Source organism: Ruditapes philippinarum, unplaced genomic scaffold, assembly GCF_026571515.1.
Source record: "Ruditapes philippinarum isolate M1 unplaced genomic scaffold, ASM2657151v2 ctg3412_1_1_1_1, whole genome shotgun sequence".
Lineage (NCBI taxonomy): Eukaryota > Metazoa > Mollusca > Bivalvia > Venerida > Veneridae > Ruditapes > Ruditapes philippinarum.
Genome location: NW_026864033.1, coordinates 46,555 through 68,183, shown reverse-complemented (window position 1 = coordinate 68,183; position 21,629 = coordinate 46,555). Strand labels below are relative to the sequence as shown.

Below are 21,629 nucleotides of genomic sequence, written 5' to 3'. Positions count from 1 at the left end.
GAGCAATCTCATTCTCCAAGCTTTGGTTTTCATCTTTAAGGTCATCTATTTGATCGTTCTTCCTTGATTCCATCATCATTATTTCATAAGCTTTCTGGTTGTGTTTCAGTCTCAGTTGTTCATAATCGTCATTAAGTTTCTTAAATTCTAATATAAGTTTGTCCACTATCTCTAGTTTTGAAGAGTCAGTCCTATTTTATTTACTTTTTGCGAGTTGTTTTCTTGTAACAATATTTCTTTAAGAGGACATATTTGTGATTTGTTGAGGGAAATTCCAATCTGCAGGTTTTCGTCAAAGTTCTTTTTCTTTGATTTTTTGAAAATAAGAGACAAATTTTCTGATTTCAAACCGTTAGTGGTTTTATTCATTGAATCGGTCAAAGATTTCAACTTCTGAAATTCTGCTGTTGAAACTTTACTTACAGAGTTGTTTGTTTGGTTCTTCTGAAAGAATGAAATGTTTTCATTGTAAAATGGTAATGTGCATTCGGCTGTCTTGCGTCTGGTAAAATATGTCATGCGTTATTGATCACGATATTTTGACAGATTTGACTTGACTGCTGGACGTCGGCAAACTCGTGCAAAATGTCCAATTCTGTTGCATTTGTTGCATCTTGCCATTTTGCAAAACACTTCTCCTGTCTGTGATAATGATAGAAACCACATTGACCACATGATTTTTCACTTCTGTAATATTATGAAACTAATTGTTTTTCTTCATTGGGAATCTGAAAAGTTTCGCTTGCTAAATTGAGAGGTTAGGAAAGACACTGATTTCCACCAAGTATTATGCTCTAATTTATCAGTTCACTTGAGGTGGATTGAGTCACAACACAATGTTCCGTTTTATAATTTAATGTTTCTTTCTCAGTGAAATACCACAAATAACACATACAATATGCACAGATTATCCTGATGTTTAATAGATATTAAAACAATAACAAGTATTTCTAGTGGAAAGCCACAGTGTTATTACTTAGAAATCCAAAACCTAACTGTCCAATTTTTCTATGTTTACAATATTTATAAAAATGGTTTCGTTTTTACACTGACCAATAGAATTTTAACTGCTTTGTTTCTTAAATAACAAAATGACTAATCGGGTTTTAATACAAAATAAGGTAATATAGCAACAACAATCATCACCTAGACATTTTATCAGTCATAATGTTGAACAACTTATTAAGTACAGACAGCCTAATTGACTTTATCACCTTAATATAATAAAACTTTCAGCACAATTGATTGGACAAAGAGACAAAAAACATATTTAATCTTACAGTTGCTTAATTATTAATTTGGCATCTGTTATTTTGAATATATGATATTTGTAACTCAACATATTTGAAATTCACACATCGTTATGAAAATATGACCTTTTTAGAAAATAATTACATTTATGAGTTGCTGTTTTTAAAACAAAATAGCATGCATATTTTTTGTTCATTTTTTTTAACAGAATTTCTTTGTTTTTTGGCTGCACAACATTTGTATAAAATTATGCTTGCTGTGTGTAATAAGTAGTCTAATACATATTTTATAACACAGTGTGGCTATTTTGACACTTGAGATAAACTGCCATTTTACAAAAAATCCAACACGTCAACATATATTTTTCTTTATATTTTTAAGTCATCATTCAATTTTACTTATCATACAAAAAATTTAGAAAATTCTATGAAAGAATTGTTTTGATTTTTTTTAATTACTTACAGAATTCATGTTTATTTTTCTCATTTATTGTTACTTACGGAATTTTGAAAAAAAAAAGAAATATGTTCAGACTATCATTTTTTCAAACAGAAGATAAGATATCTTTGTATAAATGTGTGCTTGTTGTATGTATTAAGCTGTGTTATACATGTTTTGTTGTTCAATATACCGTGTGGCCACCGTGTATGACAGTATTCATATATTTGTAGAAAATATCTTTAAGCTCAGATAAGTGGCCATTACTCAACTTCCTTACGGTAAAGTTTGTTCAGATTTTGCATGCATGTGTTTTAAGGCATATATCTGCCCTATATGGCCAATTTGCAGTTTTTATAGTGACTGTAAGGATGGTCATACGTTAAAGATACAAATAAGGTATCAAAATGTTGAGGCATTTTTGTGCCCCCACTTTAGTGGCGGGCATTTAGATTTACCCTTGTCCGTGCGGCCGTCCTTCCATACAAACCAGAGCTACATTATGGGGTTTGGTCTATTCTTCTCATAACAATAGATGTCTTTAATGTCATTCATTCCGTTTCTCTTGTGGGGTTATTTTCTGCATTGTGGGGTTAAAAAGAACAAAAGAAATAACAAAAGAAAACGCCATAATGTAGCTCTGGTAAGAATGTCCGTCCGTCCGTCCGTCCGTCCGTTCACTTTTGTGTCGCATGTAATTCAAAAAGTATTTGACCTACAGTCATGAAACTTTGCAGGAATGTAGATCAGCATGTGTAGTTGTGCACCGGGGTATTTTCGTGTGTATTAATTAAGTGTTTTTAGAGTCATAGCCCTTGACTTGGTAAAAGTTTGCAATTTTCAACTTGTGTCGCATGTAACAGTAATGCACCTTTTAAATTAAAACTGCCGTCCAATTTTAGTATAACTACCTCCCTTTTGGGATACGGTCAGGGGAGGCAATTAAAACAACACTATTAAATACTACTGGATGTTTGTAGAATAAGATGTGTGTCTTTGTTTTTATCAAAATAAGTTTTCAACACTGGTATTAATACCGGGGTAGTTCTGACCACCTGACATTAGCCTGTAAATTTACTCACAATATATTCTTTATGACTCTTATAAATGACTATAACAATCTTTATCAATATGATATTGAATGATAATGAAATACTTCTTCAAGGCACCTTGTACAATATTAATGAACTTTAACAATTGCCATATGGTGTATTATAATGATTTTGAAAAAATAACTAAAATGTATACAACTATCAATTTATGATTATTATTCAATATCACTTTTAAAGTTAATTAAATGAGCACATGAGCAGGATGCAATAAACATGCTTATAGCTTATAACACAATTAAACTAAAACAAATTTACATTGTTATTACCTTAACATGTATTTATTCTCATAAGTATCGTATATGCGAAAAGATAAACAAAATCTGTTACTCATAACAAAACCGAACATATGTCCTTGAGTTAATTTTTTTAACTGCATGTATACACTGGGATCAAATAATCATTGTTTGTACCAACATAGCTTTGATATTTCCATTTAACAGTGATAGGACATTTACAGGGATTTTACTGCCATACTGTTCCAGCAGGACACGGCCTTACCAGATTGACTGCTGACTGAAATCTAAACATATCAAGATTTGTTGAAGCTTGAACAAATTTGTGTCTTGTAACAAGACCATGTATGAAATTATGCTGCCTAAAACATCTAATATTCATGTGGTTTAACATTGTTCTCTTAATGTAAAATTCTCCAAACAAATTCATACTTTAAAATAATTAAATATTGACTATATATATACTATATATCACCTGAGTAAAAACTTGCATATTGCAAGCACATGACATGTGTGCTAAATTCATTTAAGAAAGTATGTTATTTATGTGTGTATTTGAGAATCACATGTGCTAACATTTTGTTTGAAAGATATGATAACTGATCACTACAAATCTGGGATATTGATCTTCCCACTCGCGTTTTAAGATACCAAGTTTTTAACATTTGCCCTCTCCCTCCCCCAGCTCGAAGTTGAAAAATAAAGTTGAATATTTGCCCTCTGTAATAACTATAATTTTGTATGATCTATAATAGCTATAATTATGTATGATAAATACATGTACAGTATTAAGCTAATGTTTCTAGAACACCTAATACCTTCTTATGTGACACTGACACTTGTGATTTTGCGGGTTGTGAGGGCAGATGTCTATGTTTTTTCTAATTATCTATTGACTATTGACTAATTTTTGAAGTGGGGGGGGGGCAAATGTACATGAGAATATGTCAGAAACATAATAAATATATACAGTAAATGTCAAGTTATTAAGCCTACTATCACATTCATTTAATTATATAATTTATAAGTCACATATATATGGACAGAAAGCACAGGCGAATAATAACTGCTTGGTGTTTGGCCAATGAACAACCTGTAAAATTGATACATGTATTTAAAATGCATTTTAAAGACCATTATGCCAAAAAAAAATTTATTAAAATATGATAAACAAGATCAACAAAGAAAGACGGCATTCAATTTAGCAACCCCCACACGACCCATTTGCCAACTACATTAACAATCTTTCGCTTCTGTTGCTTTTTAGTAATTAATACAGATTTAGTTATTGAGTGTTTTTAGTGAGTCAAAATACTACCCTATTTACATTTTGCTTCTTTATGATGGATTATTTCTCTATTCAGGGCTACATGTACATCTTCAAGTGATTAGCATTTATCATGCTCTTAAACCATCACCACTTAAACGTTCATCTTGCCTTTTTATAAGAAGAAATAAAAGGTTTCTGGGGCTTATGTGCCTTTATGCATAATGTGTAATTATTCGTTTCAATATCAGAGGTATACGTGTTTTTGAGCATACTATGGATAACATAGTTATAATTTGTTTCAATATCTCGATATTTGTTTTTTCTATCAAATTTTAAAATGAATCTATTTTATCAATTTACGTCATAACACTGACAAAAAACACTCACTTTGAAAAAAAGAGTAACTGGTATAACAGTTCATTCTGTTCAACAGCGTATCTCATGAATGAGGAGTCTTAAAATGGCTGGAATAGAACTAGGGAAAGTTGCTTCTTATAGAGTTTGTAAATGACCCTGATCTAGCCGATTATATGGACGACTCAGTACTGCAAGTGGAAAAGTAATGACATGATTCTTATCCACTTATCTATTTTAAATGTCAAATTCTAAAAGGAAACCTGTATTCAAAACAGTATTTAAACATAGATTTTATCCACACATGTTTGCATTCAAGCCATTTAAAGGTGAGAATTATAACAAGATATTTGTTTCAAAAATTATTTCTTATCAAAACCCCGATTAAAAAACTCTTTATTTAAGAAAATACTTAAAAACATTACATTTTAAAACCATATTATTGTATCGTTTCTTAATAGTAACCATATGATGACAAGAATTTGTAATTACAACAAGTTTCATATATTGTCATATTATGTAGTTGTTTTATCTAAAACAATAACAGTGGAAGATCTTCCATGAAAACTATAAAAACGCTGTTGTCTGAAATAAATATTGTTCTTTTATCTTTTGCCATAGGTGTGGAATTCATTTGGAATTATGTGTAGTTACTACGTTGATGAGAGCGTGAAACAACTTCCTGAGCTATACGCTTTCATGGGTGCTCCTGTGGATCAAAGCTCTATGAAAGAAAAATGGCACTCCTTGCGGCCCATAGAGCTGATATAAGGGCACTTGAAAAGAAAATCATATGATCCTAAAATGTCTTTGGATAATAATGATATCCGTATTGTAAATAACTTACATGAACTTTTATTATTTCGTTATTGTCTATAACAAAGTCGTGTATCGTTTGCTGGGGAAGGTTTATCTTAAAAAAAACTGTCCGATGTTTTGTAAAACTGATATTGTAATATAAGCACAATGAGATAATGAGAAACTGTATCAATATAGTGAATAAGCAACATCTATTTGACATGGAAAAATAAATGAAACATTATTCTACACTTTATAAGTAATACGTGTTTGTTATGTGGAATCAAGTATAAACCATGTCATTAAAGGTAACAAACAATAACAATAGTCATAAAATCAAATTTTAATGGCTCATAGCGAAATTCAATTTGACCTTCCATAATTGTGCTTACATGAATAAATTCATTATTATAGTACTTAAAATTTTTAATGGTAAAGTACCCACATATTACACGTTCTCGTGTATTGTTTTATCTTGTTTGCTTGCTAGTGTATTACTTACATGTATGTATTCAGTTTCTATGTATACACAATATTAAATCGCAATTGTATATGCTATTTATATACATAAGTATTAAATATATGTATATATGTGTACATTTCTGTAATATAATTGTCAGTCTAAATTCATGATAGATATATCGCTATTTTGTAAGTAAAATTGTTTATTTTATATAGCACTTTTCATGACTTGTTTTTAAAAATAATATGTACTTCACCTGTGATGTTTATAGAACATAAAGTTGTCTACGAGAAGTAATAGGCATTTTCATAATAAATATAGTTGTCAAAATATATCTGGTCTGAAAGCATTGATGTACAGATTGCCGAGTGAGAGATCTTACACTTATTTACAGACTCAATCTAACTTAAAATATTTGTTTTGATTGTTCTCGATAGACCTCGTTTCTTTAGAAATGTATACTTGTACCTGCAGGCGTAAAGTGTTTTGCAAAAGCGGTATAGTAATGTCCCGTGCTTCGTCACAAATATGCACCGTTTCATTTGGATCTTGGTTAAAATACCATTTTTGTTGAAAACTCTCGGGACTTTTTATACAAATACCTTTATTGTTCAAAAATCCTTGGGATCTTCGATTCAAAAGCCAGTAGTGTTCAAAATTCCTGGGGATCTTTGATTAAAATACCGTAAGTGTTGAAAATTCCCTTAGATCTTTGATCCAAATACCGTCAATGTTAAAAATTCCTTGGGAAGTTTTATTCAAATATCGTCAATGTTGAAAATTGCGTACCTTTTTCCTTAGTGCTGATGACTTGGTGAATCATACATGTACTTTTCACAACATAAAAACAAGTCTACAACATTCAACTTAAACTTTGCTTGAGAGAGAAAATTAATTTGATATTGCCATTTCATAGGAAGTGTTTTTTGTACTAAATTTGCAAATACAAGATGACAATACTATAATATATATTCAACTATTTTTCAGATCGTTTTAGTTCAGGTCGAACATAATTTGTTTCTATTTCTACACAGGTTATTCTGAGATTTACAAAAGTTAGAAAAACTAACAGTCAGAGGCATCTTGATAAAAAGGTGTATTTAAAATCGTTGTGAAATGCCGATCTCTGATATAAGTGAAAAATTTCCCCTAGTTCATTGTCAAGATTGATTTTTTTAATATTTTATCGTTTTATTTTATGATTGCTTCAGCAATACGAATCTGATTAAATTCATTTTATATCAGTTTTTAGATTTAGCTGAACTTTAATTTGCACTTTATTTCATGTTGATACGTCTATTTAAACTCAAGTTATTAGTATTTAAGTGCGTCACACTTTTGTTTAATTTTACTGCGTCGTCGATTATATTGTGACGTCACGTCAATTGTTATATATCAAGTTCTTGCCGTTGCTATATAAATTGAGCAAAAATAAAGAAATCTGGTGTTCGTTATTTGAAGATCAGAAGAAAAATAATTAGTTAGTTTAGCAAGTCTCGAAGCGCAGCAAGTCCAAAAGCGCAGCTTGTCCAAAAGTGCAGCAAGTCTAGAAGCGCAGCAAGTCCAAAAGTGCAGCATTCCATGAGCAACGCAAGTCCAGGAGCACAGGTAGTCCAAAAAAGCAGCAAGTCTAGAAGCGCAGCAAGTCTAGAAGCACAGCAAGTCAAAAAGTGCAGCAAGTCCAAAAGCGCAGCAAGTCCATGAGTACTGAAGGTCCTGAAGCGCAGCAAGTACAGAAGCACAAGAAAGATATTAATTCCTCTGTCTAACAAGTCCCTTTTGTTAATAAGACAAAGTCACCATAAGTAGTAGACCAACACAGAATAACGTCTGATAAAGTATAACCGAGTGAAATTTTTTTAGTAAACTTTTAAAAATAAGATTTGGGTCAACTAAAATGTTCGTTTGCCATGCATTGCCAAGCGGTTGACAATTGTTCAGAAAATATGTAATGTTTCCAGAAGCCGTTCTGTCACAATCACGTATTATAGAGATGTTGTGTTAAGAAATATTGAGGAAAAATTTGAAATAATGTTCGTCCTTTGACTAGTGTAAGAGGCCTGTTTTTCTGTATGAAAACGCTCCTGCACACAAAAGAGCTACTGTAAGTGATTATTTCTCCAGCAAACGAGTGTCCTTTAACACCCATCGTAATCTCCAGACTTGGCACACTGTGATGTTTTCCCTTTTCCTAGACTAAAGAACAATTTGCAGGCCATCGCTACATGTGCAGAAATGAACCTGTCTCGACCATTTTTCACTTATTTAAAGGTATATCTAAAGGAGGTTCATGTGGAAAAAATGGATATTAAGCTTCTGAATATTGTATTTATTTAGGAGGAGATTATTCCGAATTGTTAAAATAGAAAGTTGTATAATATTTGCTCTTTTGTTAAGTTTATTGGCCATATTGCATAACATATTGATCCACCCTCGTATTTAACTTCTATAAAATAGACAAATCTGCTATTTCATTGGAAATGATTTTATAATTGCTTTTTCACAGTAATTATTTTTTAATTTTTTTATTCCAAAGCACACATTTTTGTATAAGTTATAACATTACTTTGTCTTAGCAAATACATAAGATATTGCATCTTAATAGCAATTTTTTTGAGAATTGTATTTTTGCCACATAATTTTGATATTTTACATTATAAAGTTTAATTATATTTTGTTTTGTTCAAGGGTAATAACTGTAACAACACAAATAATACGAGAGAGTGAGTAACTGATCTTTAATCGGTAATTGTTGAATAAATGCATCTCGAGTTTTTACACAGTGCTCCTTGTGTAATAATTGAATAGGAGGTAAGTTTGACACTCATTTAGGAAAATGAAATGAGCCGCGCCATGACAAAACCAATATAGTACATTTGCGACCAGCGTGGATCCCGACTTGCCTCCGCATTCGCGCAGTCTGATCCGGATTCATGCTGTTCGCTTACACACTCTATTACAAGTAGAGACAGCATGGATCCTGAGCGCAGGTTGGTCTGGATCAATGATGGTCGCAAACGCACTATATTGGTTTTGGCGCACCTCATTAACACTTTATAAAACTTTATTATGTAACTGCCGACTTTAGATGAGGTCGCAAGCAGGTTGGTTTCAGATTCTTCTACTAATAATTGATTACTTCATTTATCTTCTATGGTTAATTGAAATATTAGAATAATGATCTCAAATAAAAAGTTATTTTTATAACTCTTATCCTTAATATAAAAAAAAATTGGCTTATTTAATTTTCAAACATAATATAATAACATATATTTACAGTTTTAAACAAATAAAAGTAAACACAAGGAATCATTTCAAACAAAGTAGAAATGAAAACTATGCTGTTTATAATATGCGTCAATGAATATCTAAATGCAAGAAAAATATCAAATAATATAACAACAATTAGCAATTATACTAAACAAATTGACTGTTAAAAGTATACAGTAAATATCTTATACAATTATTTATATGCAATACTTATGGCATCTTCAGATTTAATGTTCATACTGAATTTCCAGTCTGTATTGTATTTATGGCTAAATATCTGAAACGTGAGTGGTATCATAAATACATAACAAGCTTACACAGATTATACATGTTTGCATAAAACGCAGATATAAATGATTCTTATAATACAAACATAAACATGAGTCAAAGGTATAAAAAATTTATGAGGAAAACAAAATTTATACTTTAATTTGTTTTTATTGCTTCTGTTTCCTCAATACAATCAGAAACATGCGTTTTTGGAGGTTTTGACAACTTCAAAAAAAATAAAGTAAACATTTGTCAAAATACTTTAAAAAGAATTCAACATATCAACTTGCAAAAACCAATGAAAGACTTTGTTACTAAGGCTCATGTATTCAATACTCATGAAAGACTTTGTTACTAAGGCTCACGTACAACACAATTTTATTCAATACTCATTATAATACTTTCCGCTGTTTTAAAACTGTTCCATGACAACAGTTGTATGAAAACATCAATCCAAATTTTGATCATTTTCATGTTTGATGTGCATTCTACTTCAGGCGGTGCAAGGGGGCCGTGGACGGTAACTTGTATGTACTTCAACTTTCAATGAATACACTCTGTCAATATAATATTTCTAATATTCTGTTTCGGACGTTCCTAAAGGTTTCGATTTTTGACCATTGCATATTTGTTATTTAAATTGCTCTTTACGTCTTATGCTTAGCATGTACAAGTAAAACCTAAAATTGTATTTAAGCATGATACACCGTTTCATAAGGGCAATAACATTATTTAAGAAATTGTAAGAGTGAAATACTGATGCAAAAGTTTGATAATACATTATACAAGAGCATTAAAAGGCTGCAAAACACAGTTTATCAATATTTACACATATTTACATCGTTTCTTACACAACATATTTTTTAAAGCTGGTAGGTAATTTGAATCTGGACTAATCATTCTTATACTTTTTACAGTGTCATAAACATTAGTTACATTAGAATGCAGAAAACTTAAATGTCTCTTCGTAACAAGATGTGTTTTAAAACGTTATGCCATGGCGATCGCTGCTGAAGAGAAACATTTGTTCTAACTCAATCCACTTAAACTGAAATTGAAGAAAGTATGCACAAATAAAAAGGATTAAAAATAATATATGTTATCTGGTACTCGGCAAATGTGGGTTTTTCCCAACTAATCCGTAGGTATACAAACTGTTACCGTTATAGCTTCACGGTGTACTACCCGTCACAATAAATTAGTCAATCTGTTGCTCTTATTACACCCAAGCACGATAAACAGAACTTTCGTCATGTTGATTAATAGTATGGAGCAGTCTATTTTGAAGCTAAAAAGGTAAATGAAAGGTTGCAATTCAAGACTGATTAACCAATATATTGATAATAGTTATAAGTAGTAGTGGTTGCCGTTATAGCTCAATCGGTAGAGCATTTCAATTATAAATTTGTTTTATGACACAAGACTGACAAGCTCTTATAGGTACAAATTTATCGAAGTTTATGTTTTTTTATGTGATTATTTAAATTTGATTTATATATTTTTGTTTTCGTTTTTTTTATGATTATTTTACTTTCAAGCAAAGTATCTTCATTTTCTAATCTTTCTTATGGAAATGTATTTCAAGATATGCAATAGTTACAATAAATACCTTATCATTCTCTCAATTTGTCGAGGCTCAAAATTGTTCAACATGTTGTCTCTAATTGTTATTGAAGCAGAGACAATAACGAAACTTTTGTTCAGTTATATACATGTATAAATGAAATATTTTATGCACGGGATATTCGCGTTCTGTGCTTTGACACGTATTAAGCTGCGTCATTTTGTTTTTGTGTTATCATATGTGTACGTTGTCAAACTGATATTTATGTGTTTTACAGTGAATCTGGAATAAAAAAAAGAAAAAAGTTCAACGAAGTTTCGAACCCACATGTACTTTCATTTGCAGAAGTGGCTCAACTTACTACGCTATAGAGTCAGTCGAAGTTAAATTGTCTTCAAATACTATCTCTATATCTTTAATGGAAATAATTTGGTTAATCACCTGTAGTTTACCTATTTTTATCTTTTCATGGACTGTGCTTCTATTTTTAGACATGACGAAAGTTATGTTTATCGTGCTCGGACTATAACAGAAAATGTTTGTTTGTTTTGTTGGTAAACGTCCAAATTTTCTTAATTTTAAACGATACAGTCATTTTATTATGGTTCCGCTACCATTTACCTAGCAATTTTAATTGTCACTACAAACAGTAATTAAAACTGATTGTATAAATTATGTTAGAAGGAGAGCAATACAAAATATATATCTCTAAAATTTCTTCACAGTCGTTTTTATGTAAAATAAACATTTTTAGTACGCACAGAGGGAAAATATGTTACGTTTTAAACTGTACCCAATAGGTAAACACAGTATAATTGCATACGAGTAGTGTGCAGTTTTTAAAAGAAAATATTTAATTAACTTGACTAGTTATAGGGGATACAGTTTCCAAACGTCGTTTGTACATTCTCTTATTTAGATTATACATATTCAGTAGCAATACCCTAGATTCCGATACATTTTTTGCAATACAAGTTTTTAACTAAGAGATGGGCATCGCATATCTTTAATTTACAATGACTGTATTACTTGATATTTAATATGACATTCAAATATTTCTGAAATTATAAGCATTCATCTAGATAGACATATTTTGTACAAAAAAGTAGAAAAAACCAATACAATTATTGAGATTAAGCTAACCTTCAATTTGCGCATTTGATCATGTGCTTCGTCGTGTAGTTCCTCTGGACATTCCTGGAATACCTCTTTTATGAGTTGAAAGGCATCGCCTTGTAATAATGTTCGATGAACCTCGTTTTCGAAATCCTTAAAAAAGTCATATTTATACTTACATTGGCTAATAACTTGAATATGTTACTGACATCCAAATATAACATCATATATTGGGATAAAATAATGATAGTTTCTAAGTACTTCATTATCAAATATTTATCAAACACACATGTATAAGCAATTATGAGATAATGTTAAGCTTTACCACTTTACCAGCCTTTCGTAAAACAACAAATAATGTTTACCATCACATGTGTTGCACCATGCTGCTGATTATTAAAATACAAAGATGTTTTATCTCTTAATTTATCATCAATAATCAAATCATTTCTCTGCATTTTGTTTACCTGTGCAATATAAATGACACGTTCGAAGCCTGATATTGACTCTGTCAGAAGTCCTTCAAGGCTGGTTAGCCGATCACACGTCCTTGCCAGATCGTCTAAAATAAATGAAACATTTACCAAACAAAAACAAACAAAAAATTTAAAAATCCACAAAATTCAGCTGTAATGGTGCTTATAAATAAACTTAAGACACATGTGCCATTAAATTCAAAAACAAAACAAAAACACTAAATTTGTGTTGCATGAGATAAGTAAAAAACACATACCGATTTTTGTTTTGCAATTTCTAAGCTCGGTAGTTTTCGTACACTTTTTTGATTCATACTCTGCCTTTAATGTCCCCTTTCTTTTAGCCAGTTCCTTCTTATCCTGTGCACTAACTCTAAGACTTGCAGCTTTACACACACAATCTTTAGCGTCATTAAAGTTCCCGGCAATGCCAACGCCTGCCGATACCAACCCTGCTCCGAGTGAAGCACCCACTGAAAGTCAATTTTGAAACATATTTTAGCTGTAGTTATTAGACTTCATGCCTGTATAAATGAGGTTCACCTAACATTATATTGACCAATCAGTGAGTAATTTAACATTGGCTTTGATTCATAAGTTGTTTGGGACTGACTAGAAAGTCATTATAATTTAAGTGCATCACACATACAACATTTTAACTAAAAAAATTTCGGTCTTTTGTTTCATTTGATATTTCGTCGATGGATTTTTTCTATGTTGTTGTTTAATTCTGTTTGGTTTTCTGTTTTATCATTTATTTGTAACATTGCAAACTCCATCAGAACAAGAAAATGTTACTGGTTTGAAAAGCATGATGCAATCTACAAATGTACATGGTAAATTGTCATACCTAGCTATATGAGATGTTTGCTTTTTGCTGTTATAAATAAAAAAACTTTACAAGTACACCTACATGTAAATGGTGCAAACACTATTCCTACTAACAGTGATCCAACGCCCCATAGCCATCCCTTTTCTTTATGTTCCTCTGATTTACGTCGAAGATCACTAGCTCGGTCTTCGAGGTCAACAGCACCGCGTTCCTCATTGTAAGCTTCATCCTCGTATTTTGATATTTCCTTTTGTGTAAGTTGAATCTGCTTATCTAATCCATCTACTTCGGTCTTAGCTGCCTTGATTTCATTTTCTTTTAATTTCATCGTACAACGATTGACACCAACAAAATTATGGATGCTCGACTTTATAGAAACGATTTCGTTTGTGCAAGTACGAAGATCACCTTTAAATGCAACTAACGTTTGTGACAATCTTTCAATATCAACTCTGCTGGGACAAGACACTCGTGAAAGCTTCTCCTTTTCTTTTAATACATCACTTCCGGTAACTGTAAACGCCTTGGTTACGCAATTACAAACACCCTCTGCTTTCTGGTGAAGTTTATTGATTTCAGTGTTTGTGGATGGATCATTTATATTTCTTGAAAGTTCCTGTAGCTTATCCGGTAAAGATCTGATTTTCTGGAAATAAATAGTTTTCGAGTGTAGTTGTATTGAAGTATACTGTATAAATACTCATTACCTGAGTGAAAATGGAGTTAATTATAAACAAAGAGCTATAATTGTTCATTTACATATGCATTGTACATATCATATGTTTTAAACATATAAGCACGAACAAAATATGTATTCACATGTTCTAAATTGTAAGTACTTAATATTTGAGCTGTCATTGAGATGTGTATTCTATATGGGGTGAAATGCACTTATTTAAACCAGTATATGTATCAAATAGGCATACTCTCGCCGCATGAACAAATAGAGAGAAATAAAGAATTCACGAAGAAGGCCACAACGACAAAAATGTCAGCTCTAGAACGGTAATAGAAAGTGCAAGTTAACGTCCACGCCCCCTGATTAAAACACATACGATTGTGATAAGTTATTTCGATAAAGTATAAAAAAAATTACAGTAATATTCTACGTCCTTATCTTAACCATCATTTTCAACAACATCATCAAAACCACCACCATTACCAGCACAATCACCATCACCAACATTACAACAATTTGAAGTATTAAACGATGATACTGAATTTTTAGGCATCTCCAGGATTTTGAAACTTATCCTTCGACTGACTTCTTTTCTTTTTCACATAAATTAACCGGTGCTCAATTTTAACAGGATTGTATACATACCTGATTTTAACAATCGGAAAAACACGATAACCTCGGTTTAAATTGTAAACCAAAACAGAGAGTGTAATCTTTGATAATCTATACCGAATGTAATGTCATTCAGGAAAATAAAGCCTATTACTGTATTATGAAAAATGTCTGACAATTATAATTTAAAAATGCTCACTAATGTACAAATATAAACGAATCCGAACTTGTGCCAAAATGTAGACATTTTGTACTTTCGATTTCTACATAAATTATTTTTGGATCACTGTTTTGGCCGAACGCAATCTAAAATATGTTTGACTTGATGTGAACCTAAATTTAAGATAACATTTGGTTGTTATAAAAGGTCACGTGATCGTTCAGTAAAAATGGACGTACAATTCAAATTCTAACAAAGAGAAATTCATTTTTTTGTGATTTTAAAGGATATATATGTAATAAAAATATTAGTCTTTAGTACGGATTTATAGTGAAACATTTCAAGTATTATTTAGTATGGGTGGATCAAGAAATAAAAAAAGGAAAGAGAGGAATAGCAGTGATAATGACAATTTAACTGATGGAAATAGAAAACTGTTTAAACAAAGTGATTCAGATAATAATGTTTCAGTTAGTGACTTGTTAAATCAGACCAATGCAGTTTTATACAATGTTGATAGCAATAATGTTTTTGAGATAAATTCAGAACCTGAGAATATTGTGTTCAAAAATATGGCAGCAAACAGTGAGCCAACAAATAAGGATTTAATGAATTGCCTTCAGAATATAAGTTCAAGGCTTGGTTGTGTCGAGAAAAAACTCGATTAATTAGAGAAGCGGGTAGGGGAGTTTGAGAAGGAATTAAAAAGTATATGGCTTGCAATGGAGGAAAGGGCAAAGAAAACTGAGGACAGAGTTATGAGTCTAGAGGACAAAGTGGAAACGCTGATATAGGGTCAGCTTTTCTAGCCAGCAAAGTGGACGACTTATCACAAGCTCGAGACAATATACAGGAAGAGGTAGCGTATCTAAAATCGCAGTCTATGCGAAATAATCTGATTTTCACTAATGTCCCAGAAGATTTTAGTAAAGAAAACGAGACGCCGGAAGAGACAGAGCAAAAACTTACACACCATTTACACACTTCTCTGAAAATAGCAAAAGACATGGCAGACAGTATTCGATTTGAAAGAGTACACAGATCTCCAGGGCATCAAATTCAAGGTAATGTTCGAACTATTGTTGCCAAGTTCACTTTTTTCAAGGATCGTGAGTTTGTTCGTCGGCAGTGGAAAAATCTTAACGGTACGAGATTCAGTATGTATGAACAATTTCCACAAGAAATCATCGCCAAACGCCGGAAGTTAGTGCCGAAGATGAAGGAGGCCAGAGACCAGGGTAAAAAAGCTTGGATTGCGTACGATACTTTGTACATTGATGGACGTCCAATTAGGGACTAGGGGTATGAAGGAGAGGAACTTTCTATTATTTCATGGAATGTGCACGGGCTCACGAATGATAAAAAGTCTTGTTCAAACTTTTTAGATATTATTACTTATAGTGACATTTGTTTTCTGTATGAAACATGGACCAATTCCTTCAGCAATATTATTCTTAACGGTTATGTTTCGCATCATTACTATAGAAAATTTCAAAACAGGAATGCTCGAAGATGTAGCGGTTGTTTAGTTTTGTATTACAAAGAACATTTATCCCCTGGTATTCAAATTGTAAAAAAATTATCACGATACTATTATTTGGTTAAAATTAGACCGCACATTATTTAACAATGAAGAAGATATCTATTTATGTGGAGTCTATATTTGGTGTGAAGATTCGCCTGTATACAATGTTCTTAATGTTGATTTATTCGAAACGTTAGAAATGATGTTTTTATTTATGAAAATCTAGGAGTTGTGTATCTTTTAGGTGACTTTAATAGCAGAGTGGGGAGCAAAAATGATTGTATTGTTTATGATAAAGTTAACTTATTTACAGATGACATAGATTATGATCTCGACAACACCCCTGTTAGGGCCACAATCGACAAAAACCATAATAGTCATGGTACAAGATTACTAGATATGTGTAAATCATGTTGCTTACGTATTGTTAACGGCCGTATCGGAAATTCTAATAATTATACTTTTATGTCACAAAACGGTACATCTGTCATAGATTACTTATTATGTCATGAACGTAACTTTTCACGGATCACTGATTTTTCGGTCGACTCGTTCAATGAATGGAGTGACCATGCACCTTTACATGTATCGTTATTATGTAAAAACGTACCAGATAATAATTTAAGCTATACAGAGATTAAGTACAAATGGAACGAAATACATAAGCAGCAATTTCGATCTGGTATTATAGCCAATTTACCATTGTTAAATAATATTGTGAATAATTTAGATCATAATAATAGATCATCTGTTAACGATGCTCTTAATAAATTTACAGATGTATTACGTAATGTAGCTGATCCATTATTTGCAAAAAAATGTCATATTAAACAAAATTATTGTTTTGAATCACAATCATATATGAAACAAGCAGACTGGTTTGATAGGGACTGCATGGTAGCTCGTGCTGCTTATTTGGAAAAATTGAGGCTATTTAATTGTAATCAAACAGATTTTAACAGAATACAATTGTGTGAACAAAAATCTTTGTATAAAAATATTATACGTAAGAAAAAAAATGCGTATTACAAAACTAAAATGCTTGAAATACAAACTTTAAAAAGTAGTAAGCCTAGGGATTTTTGGAAATACTTTAAAAAGAAAAACCATGTTGAGAATAAAATTCCTCTTGATGAATTTAAAGAATACTTTTCAAATATTTGCAATGAAATGTTTTATTGTTACAATGATGACGCTGAATTGTTTTGTGATAATAATAATTTTGATTCTAATAATGATGCATTTCCAGAATTGGACTTGCCTATAACTGTGAGTGAAATATCGTCTGCAGTGAAATCATTGAAGCGTAACAAAGCGTGTGGTAATGATTGCCTATTAAATGAGTATTTTATAGAAAGTGCTGATATTTTGTCATCGCATTTATGTGATTTATTTAATTGTATACTGGATTCAGGATTTTTTCCGGACAAATGGACCGAAGGTGTAATTTTACCTTTACATAAGAAGGGAAATAAAAATGAAGTGAATAATTATAGGGTATAACGCTTGTTAGCTGTTTATCTAAACTTTTTACTACTGTTATTAATAAAAGAAATTGAGCGCTTTTGTAATGATAACAATACTATTTCAGATGCTCAATTCGGTTTCCGTAAAGGTAGATCTACTGTTGACGCAATATTTATTCCTACGTCATTAGTTCAAAACTATTTATATAATAATAAAAGATTGTATGTTATTTTTGTTGATATGATGAAATGTTTCGATTCAATTTATAGAAATGGATTATGGTTAAAATTGTACAATTGTGGTATACAAGGTAAAATACTTAGAATTGTAAGGGATATGCATAAAAAAGTAAAATCATGTGTTAAGTCATTTTCTAATTATTCTGATTATTTTAATTATGCTGTAGGCTTACGTCAAGGGGAGGTAATGTCTCCTCTGCTATTTTCTCTTTTTTATGGAAGATTTAGAATTGTTTTTACAAAACAGTGTCGACTCTGGTCTATTACTGGAGGATATAGTTTTAATTCTTTGTTGTTTTGCTGACGACATGGCCATCATAGGTCAGACACCTGAGGAAACTCAAGAACTTTTAGACACTTTAAAAATTTATTGTGATAAACTGGGGGTCTTAAAGTAAATACAACAAAAACAAAAATAATGGTCTTCTGTAAAAGGGGTGGGGCTCTTACCAAAAGAGAATTGGTATTATGAGGTAAAAAATTGAAGTGGTAAATGACTTTAATTACTTGGGAAACAGTTTTTTAACTACACTGGTAGCTTTTTATTGAATCAGGAAATTTTGATAGGTAAGGCGTTAAAGCTATGAATGTGTTATTATGTAAATGTAATGAATATGATCTAAGTCCAAAGTTATTTTGTCAGTTATTTGATGCTTTTGTTGTTTCTATTTTGAACTATTCATGTGAAGTCTGGGGATATTCTAAGTCGAAGCCAATTGAAAGAATTCATTTAAAATTTTGCAAAAGATTATTAAAAGTGAGACAGAATACATGTAATGCATATGTTTATGGCGAATTGGGAAGGTACCCATTGTATGTAAATAGATATATAAGAATAATAAAATACTGGATGAAAATTGTTGAGACTGATAATATCTTATTAAAAAACACTGTATAATATTAGCATTAAATGACAGCAAGAGTGGATGTGTAAACTGGGTCACAAATGTGAAAAAAAAAATTGAATGCTTATGGATTTTCATATGTTTTTGATCAAATAAATTACATAGATAAGAACATATTTTTGACAAGAGTTTAAAAATCGCATTTTGGATTTGTTAAACAAGAATGGTTTTGCTAACTTAGAAAATAGTTCCCTTTTTATATTTTTATAAAAATGTTAAGAGTACATTTGAATATGAGAAATATTTAGATATTTACCAAAAGGATTTAGATTTTTTTTTTGTAAATTACGCATGAGTGGTCTTCCTCTTAAGAATTCAAACAGGAAGATTTATAGAAACCCTATTCCCCGTAAATGAACGATATTGTTTATGTTGTAACAATTTAGATATAGAAGATGAATATCATTTTATATGTATATGCAGCTTTTATTCAGAATTAAGAAAAAATACATAAAAGGATATTTACGTCAAAAAAGACCATCTGTTTATAAATTTATCTTTTGAATTCTTGTGATAAAACCGAGCTCACACAATTATCACTGTTCATCAAAACGCTCTTGCTTAAGAAATTCAGTATTAACTGTAGAAAGATAACTCTAATACATGTTCTTTCTCCTTATACATGATTAATTGTTTTGATTTATATGTATTCAAATTACTACCATTACTGTCAAAAATAATTATGTTCTTATTGTATCTCACGTTGACATATATAATTATTGATATGTATATACAAGATGATGTACTGTGTACAAATCTGAATAAACTATTTGTTCTGTTCTGTTCTGTTCTGTTATACGAATGTTAATTATCTATCCCGGTATTCGATCATTTAAGAAACTTTGTCACACCAGTATGGTGGCTGATTTGTGCCATTCGTGTTTTCGCCTCGCGATCCCGCCAAGCGAAAAGTCGAGAATTAACAAGTTAAAATGGCAGGGTCGCGGAGCGAAAACACGCTAATAAGCGAGGGCGCGGGGCGAAGTTAAATTAATAAAACTTCACCCCGCAGGGCGCAGAACGAGATTTAAGAACACGCTGATAAGCGCTCCATATAATTAGCGTGCTTTAGCTCCGCGCCCTCGCCATTTTAACTTGTTAATTATCGACTGTTTGCTTGGCTGGCTGAAAACACACTAATTTACGAGGGAGCGCGGCGAATTTTAATCTATTTAACTTTGCCGAACGCCCCCGCAAATTATCGTGTTTTCGTCCCGCGACCCCGCCGTTTTATTTCATAAATCTCGCTCCGCAATCCCCCGGGTATGAAGTTTTATTTATAAAACTTCGACCCGCGCTCTCCATAATTAGTGTGTTTTTGTTGTGCGCCCCTGCTATTTTAACATGATAATTATCAACTTCTCGCTTTGCGGGGTCGCGGGACGAAAACACGTTAATTAGCGGGAGCGCGCAGCTAAGTTTTATTTATCAAACTTCGCCCCGCGACCCCGCTAATTAGCGTGTTTTCGTCTCGCGACTTCGCCGTCTTATTTCTTAAATCTCGCTCCGCGCCCCCGACTTTTCGCTTGGCGGGGTCGCGGGGCGAAAACACGAATGGCGCCAATCAGCCACCATAAACCAGTGAACGTTCTACACATTTTTTACATTATGGTGTCACTTTATTTGTATGTATTTAAAGTCTAATTTCATTTTCACAAATATTTTATATAATACCAATATAATTACCTATTCATGACTTATCCAAGCTTTAATATTTGTATTACGTGACCGAAATTTAATTTTACAAGAAATATTTGTACATATGTGTCAATGTGAAACTTACTGGAATATAATTGATGTTATACAGTTTTGCTACTATCCTGTTACTTATATGATTTAATAATAAGCCGTGACTTTTCGTTGTCGTATTAAAGGCACCTTACGTCTCTAAAACAAATGTATTTCTTTCTTATTTTAAAAAGCAAACATAACATTTTTAATATTCAAATAATGGTTTAACGGTTTGTTAGATGCTTACATGTATGACCTAAAGAAAGTAACGATGAATAAGAAAATATTTATAAAAAAATGTAAAAAAAGAAGTATTTTGACTTCTATGCAAAATATACTAAATCAATATAACTGAACATATTCCCAGAGAAAAAAGAGACGCAAACTATGATTCAGGTGATGAGTAACTAAAATGACATGAAAACCGAAAAGCTTTACAGGAATAAAAATAAAACGATTTTTTTGACATCCTGGGCCTTTAACGTAAGACGCCTAGCTTTTATTCTAATTGTTTCCATTTCTATAAAGCCGAGCAAAAAATAAATTTAGCAAATTTCAAACTAAACATGAAGTGTTTTTGTATGGTATTTTTCATAAATATTTTTATATTACTTTGTATCAATTTTTTTAGCAATTTGTTTGAAAATTCTTAATTTGTTGAAAATACTCATCTGTTGTAAAATGTTTTATATAAATCGACGTTTATCATCTTTTTTTATCGGATATATAAGATATAATAATAATAAACTATTCAAAAGATCTAAGTATCATACCAGTGCCATATTTATCCAATTTTGCAGTTCCTCTAAGTGATTTTCTTTTTTTTTGAAAAACGATCCTGAATGCAACCGAAACTATTATCGT

The 21,629-nt window shown here is 31.4% G+C and overlaps 1 protein-coding gene across 1 annotated transcript; it reads right to left on the bottom strand.

Annotated features, from left to right (window-relative positions):
* Positions 1 to 12,468: 12,468 nt before the first annotated feature.
* LOC132724207 (uncharacterized) lies at positions 12,469 to 21,629 on the bottom strand. The gene is made up of 4 exons (XM_060709028.1): positions 21,539 to 21,629; positions 13,529 to 14,093; positions 12,873 to 13,088; positions 12,469 to 12,701 (listed from the first exon to the last, which is right to left on the bottom strand). Exons 1-4 carry the CDS (start codon positions 21,545 to 21,547, stop codon positions 12,469 to 12,471), a joined length of 1,023 nt encoding a protein of 340 aa, XP_060565011.1. The 5' UTR covers positions 21,548 to 21,629.

Excerpts from the sequence above, each read along its gene's own strand:
- LOC132724207 (XM_060709028.1), bottom strand. Across the intron at positions 13,089-13,528 it reads AGTGTTTGCACCATTTACAT|TGGGTGCTTCACTCGGAGCA; the intron begins GTAGGTGTACTT and ends ATTGACTTTCAG. Across the intron at positions 12,702-12,872 it reads AAATTGCAAAACAAAAATCG|ACGATCTGGCAAGGACGTGT; the intron begins GTATGTGTTTTT and ends CATTTATTTTAG.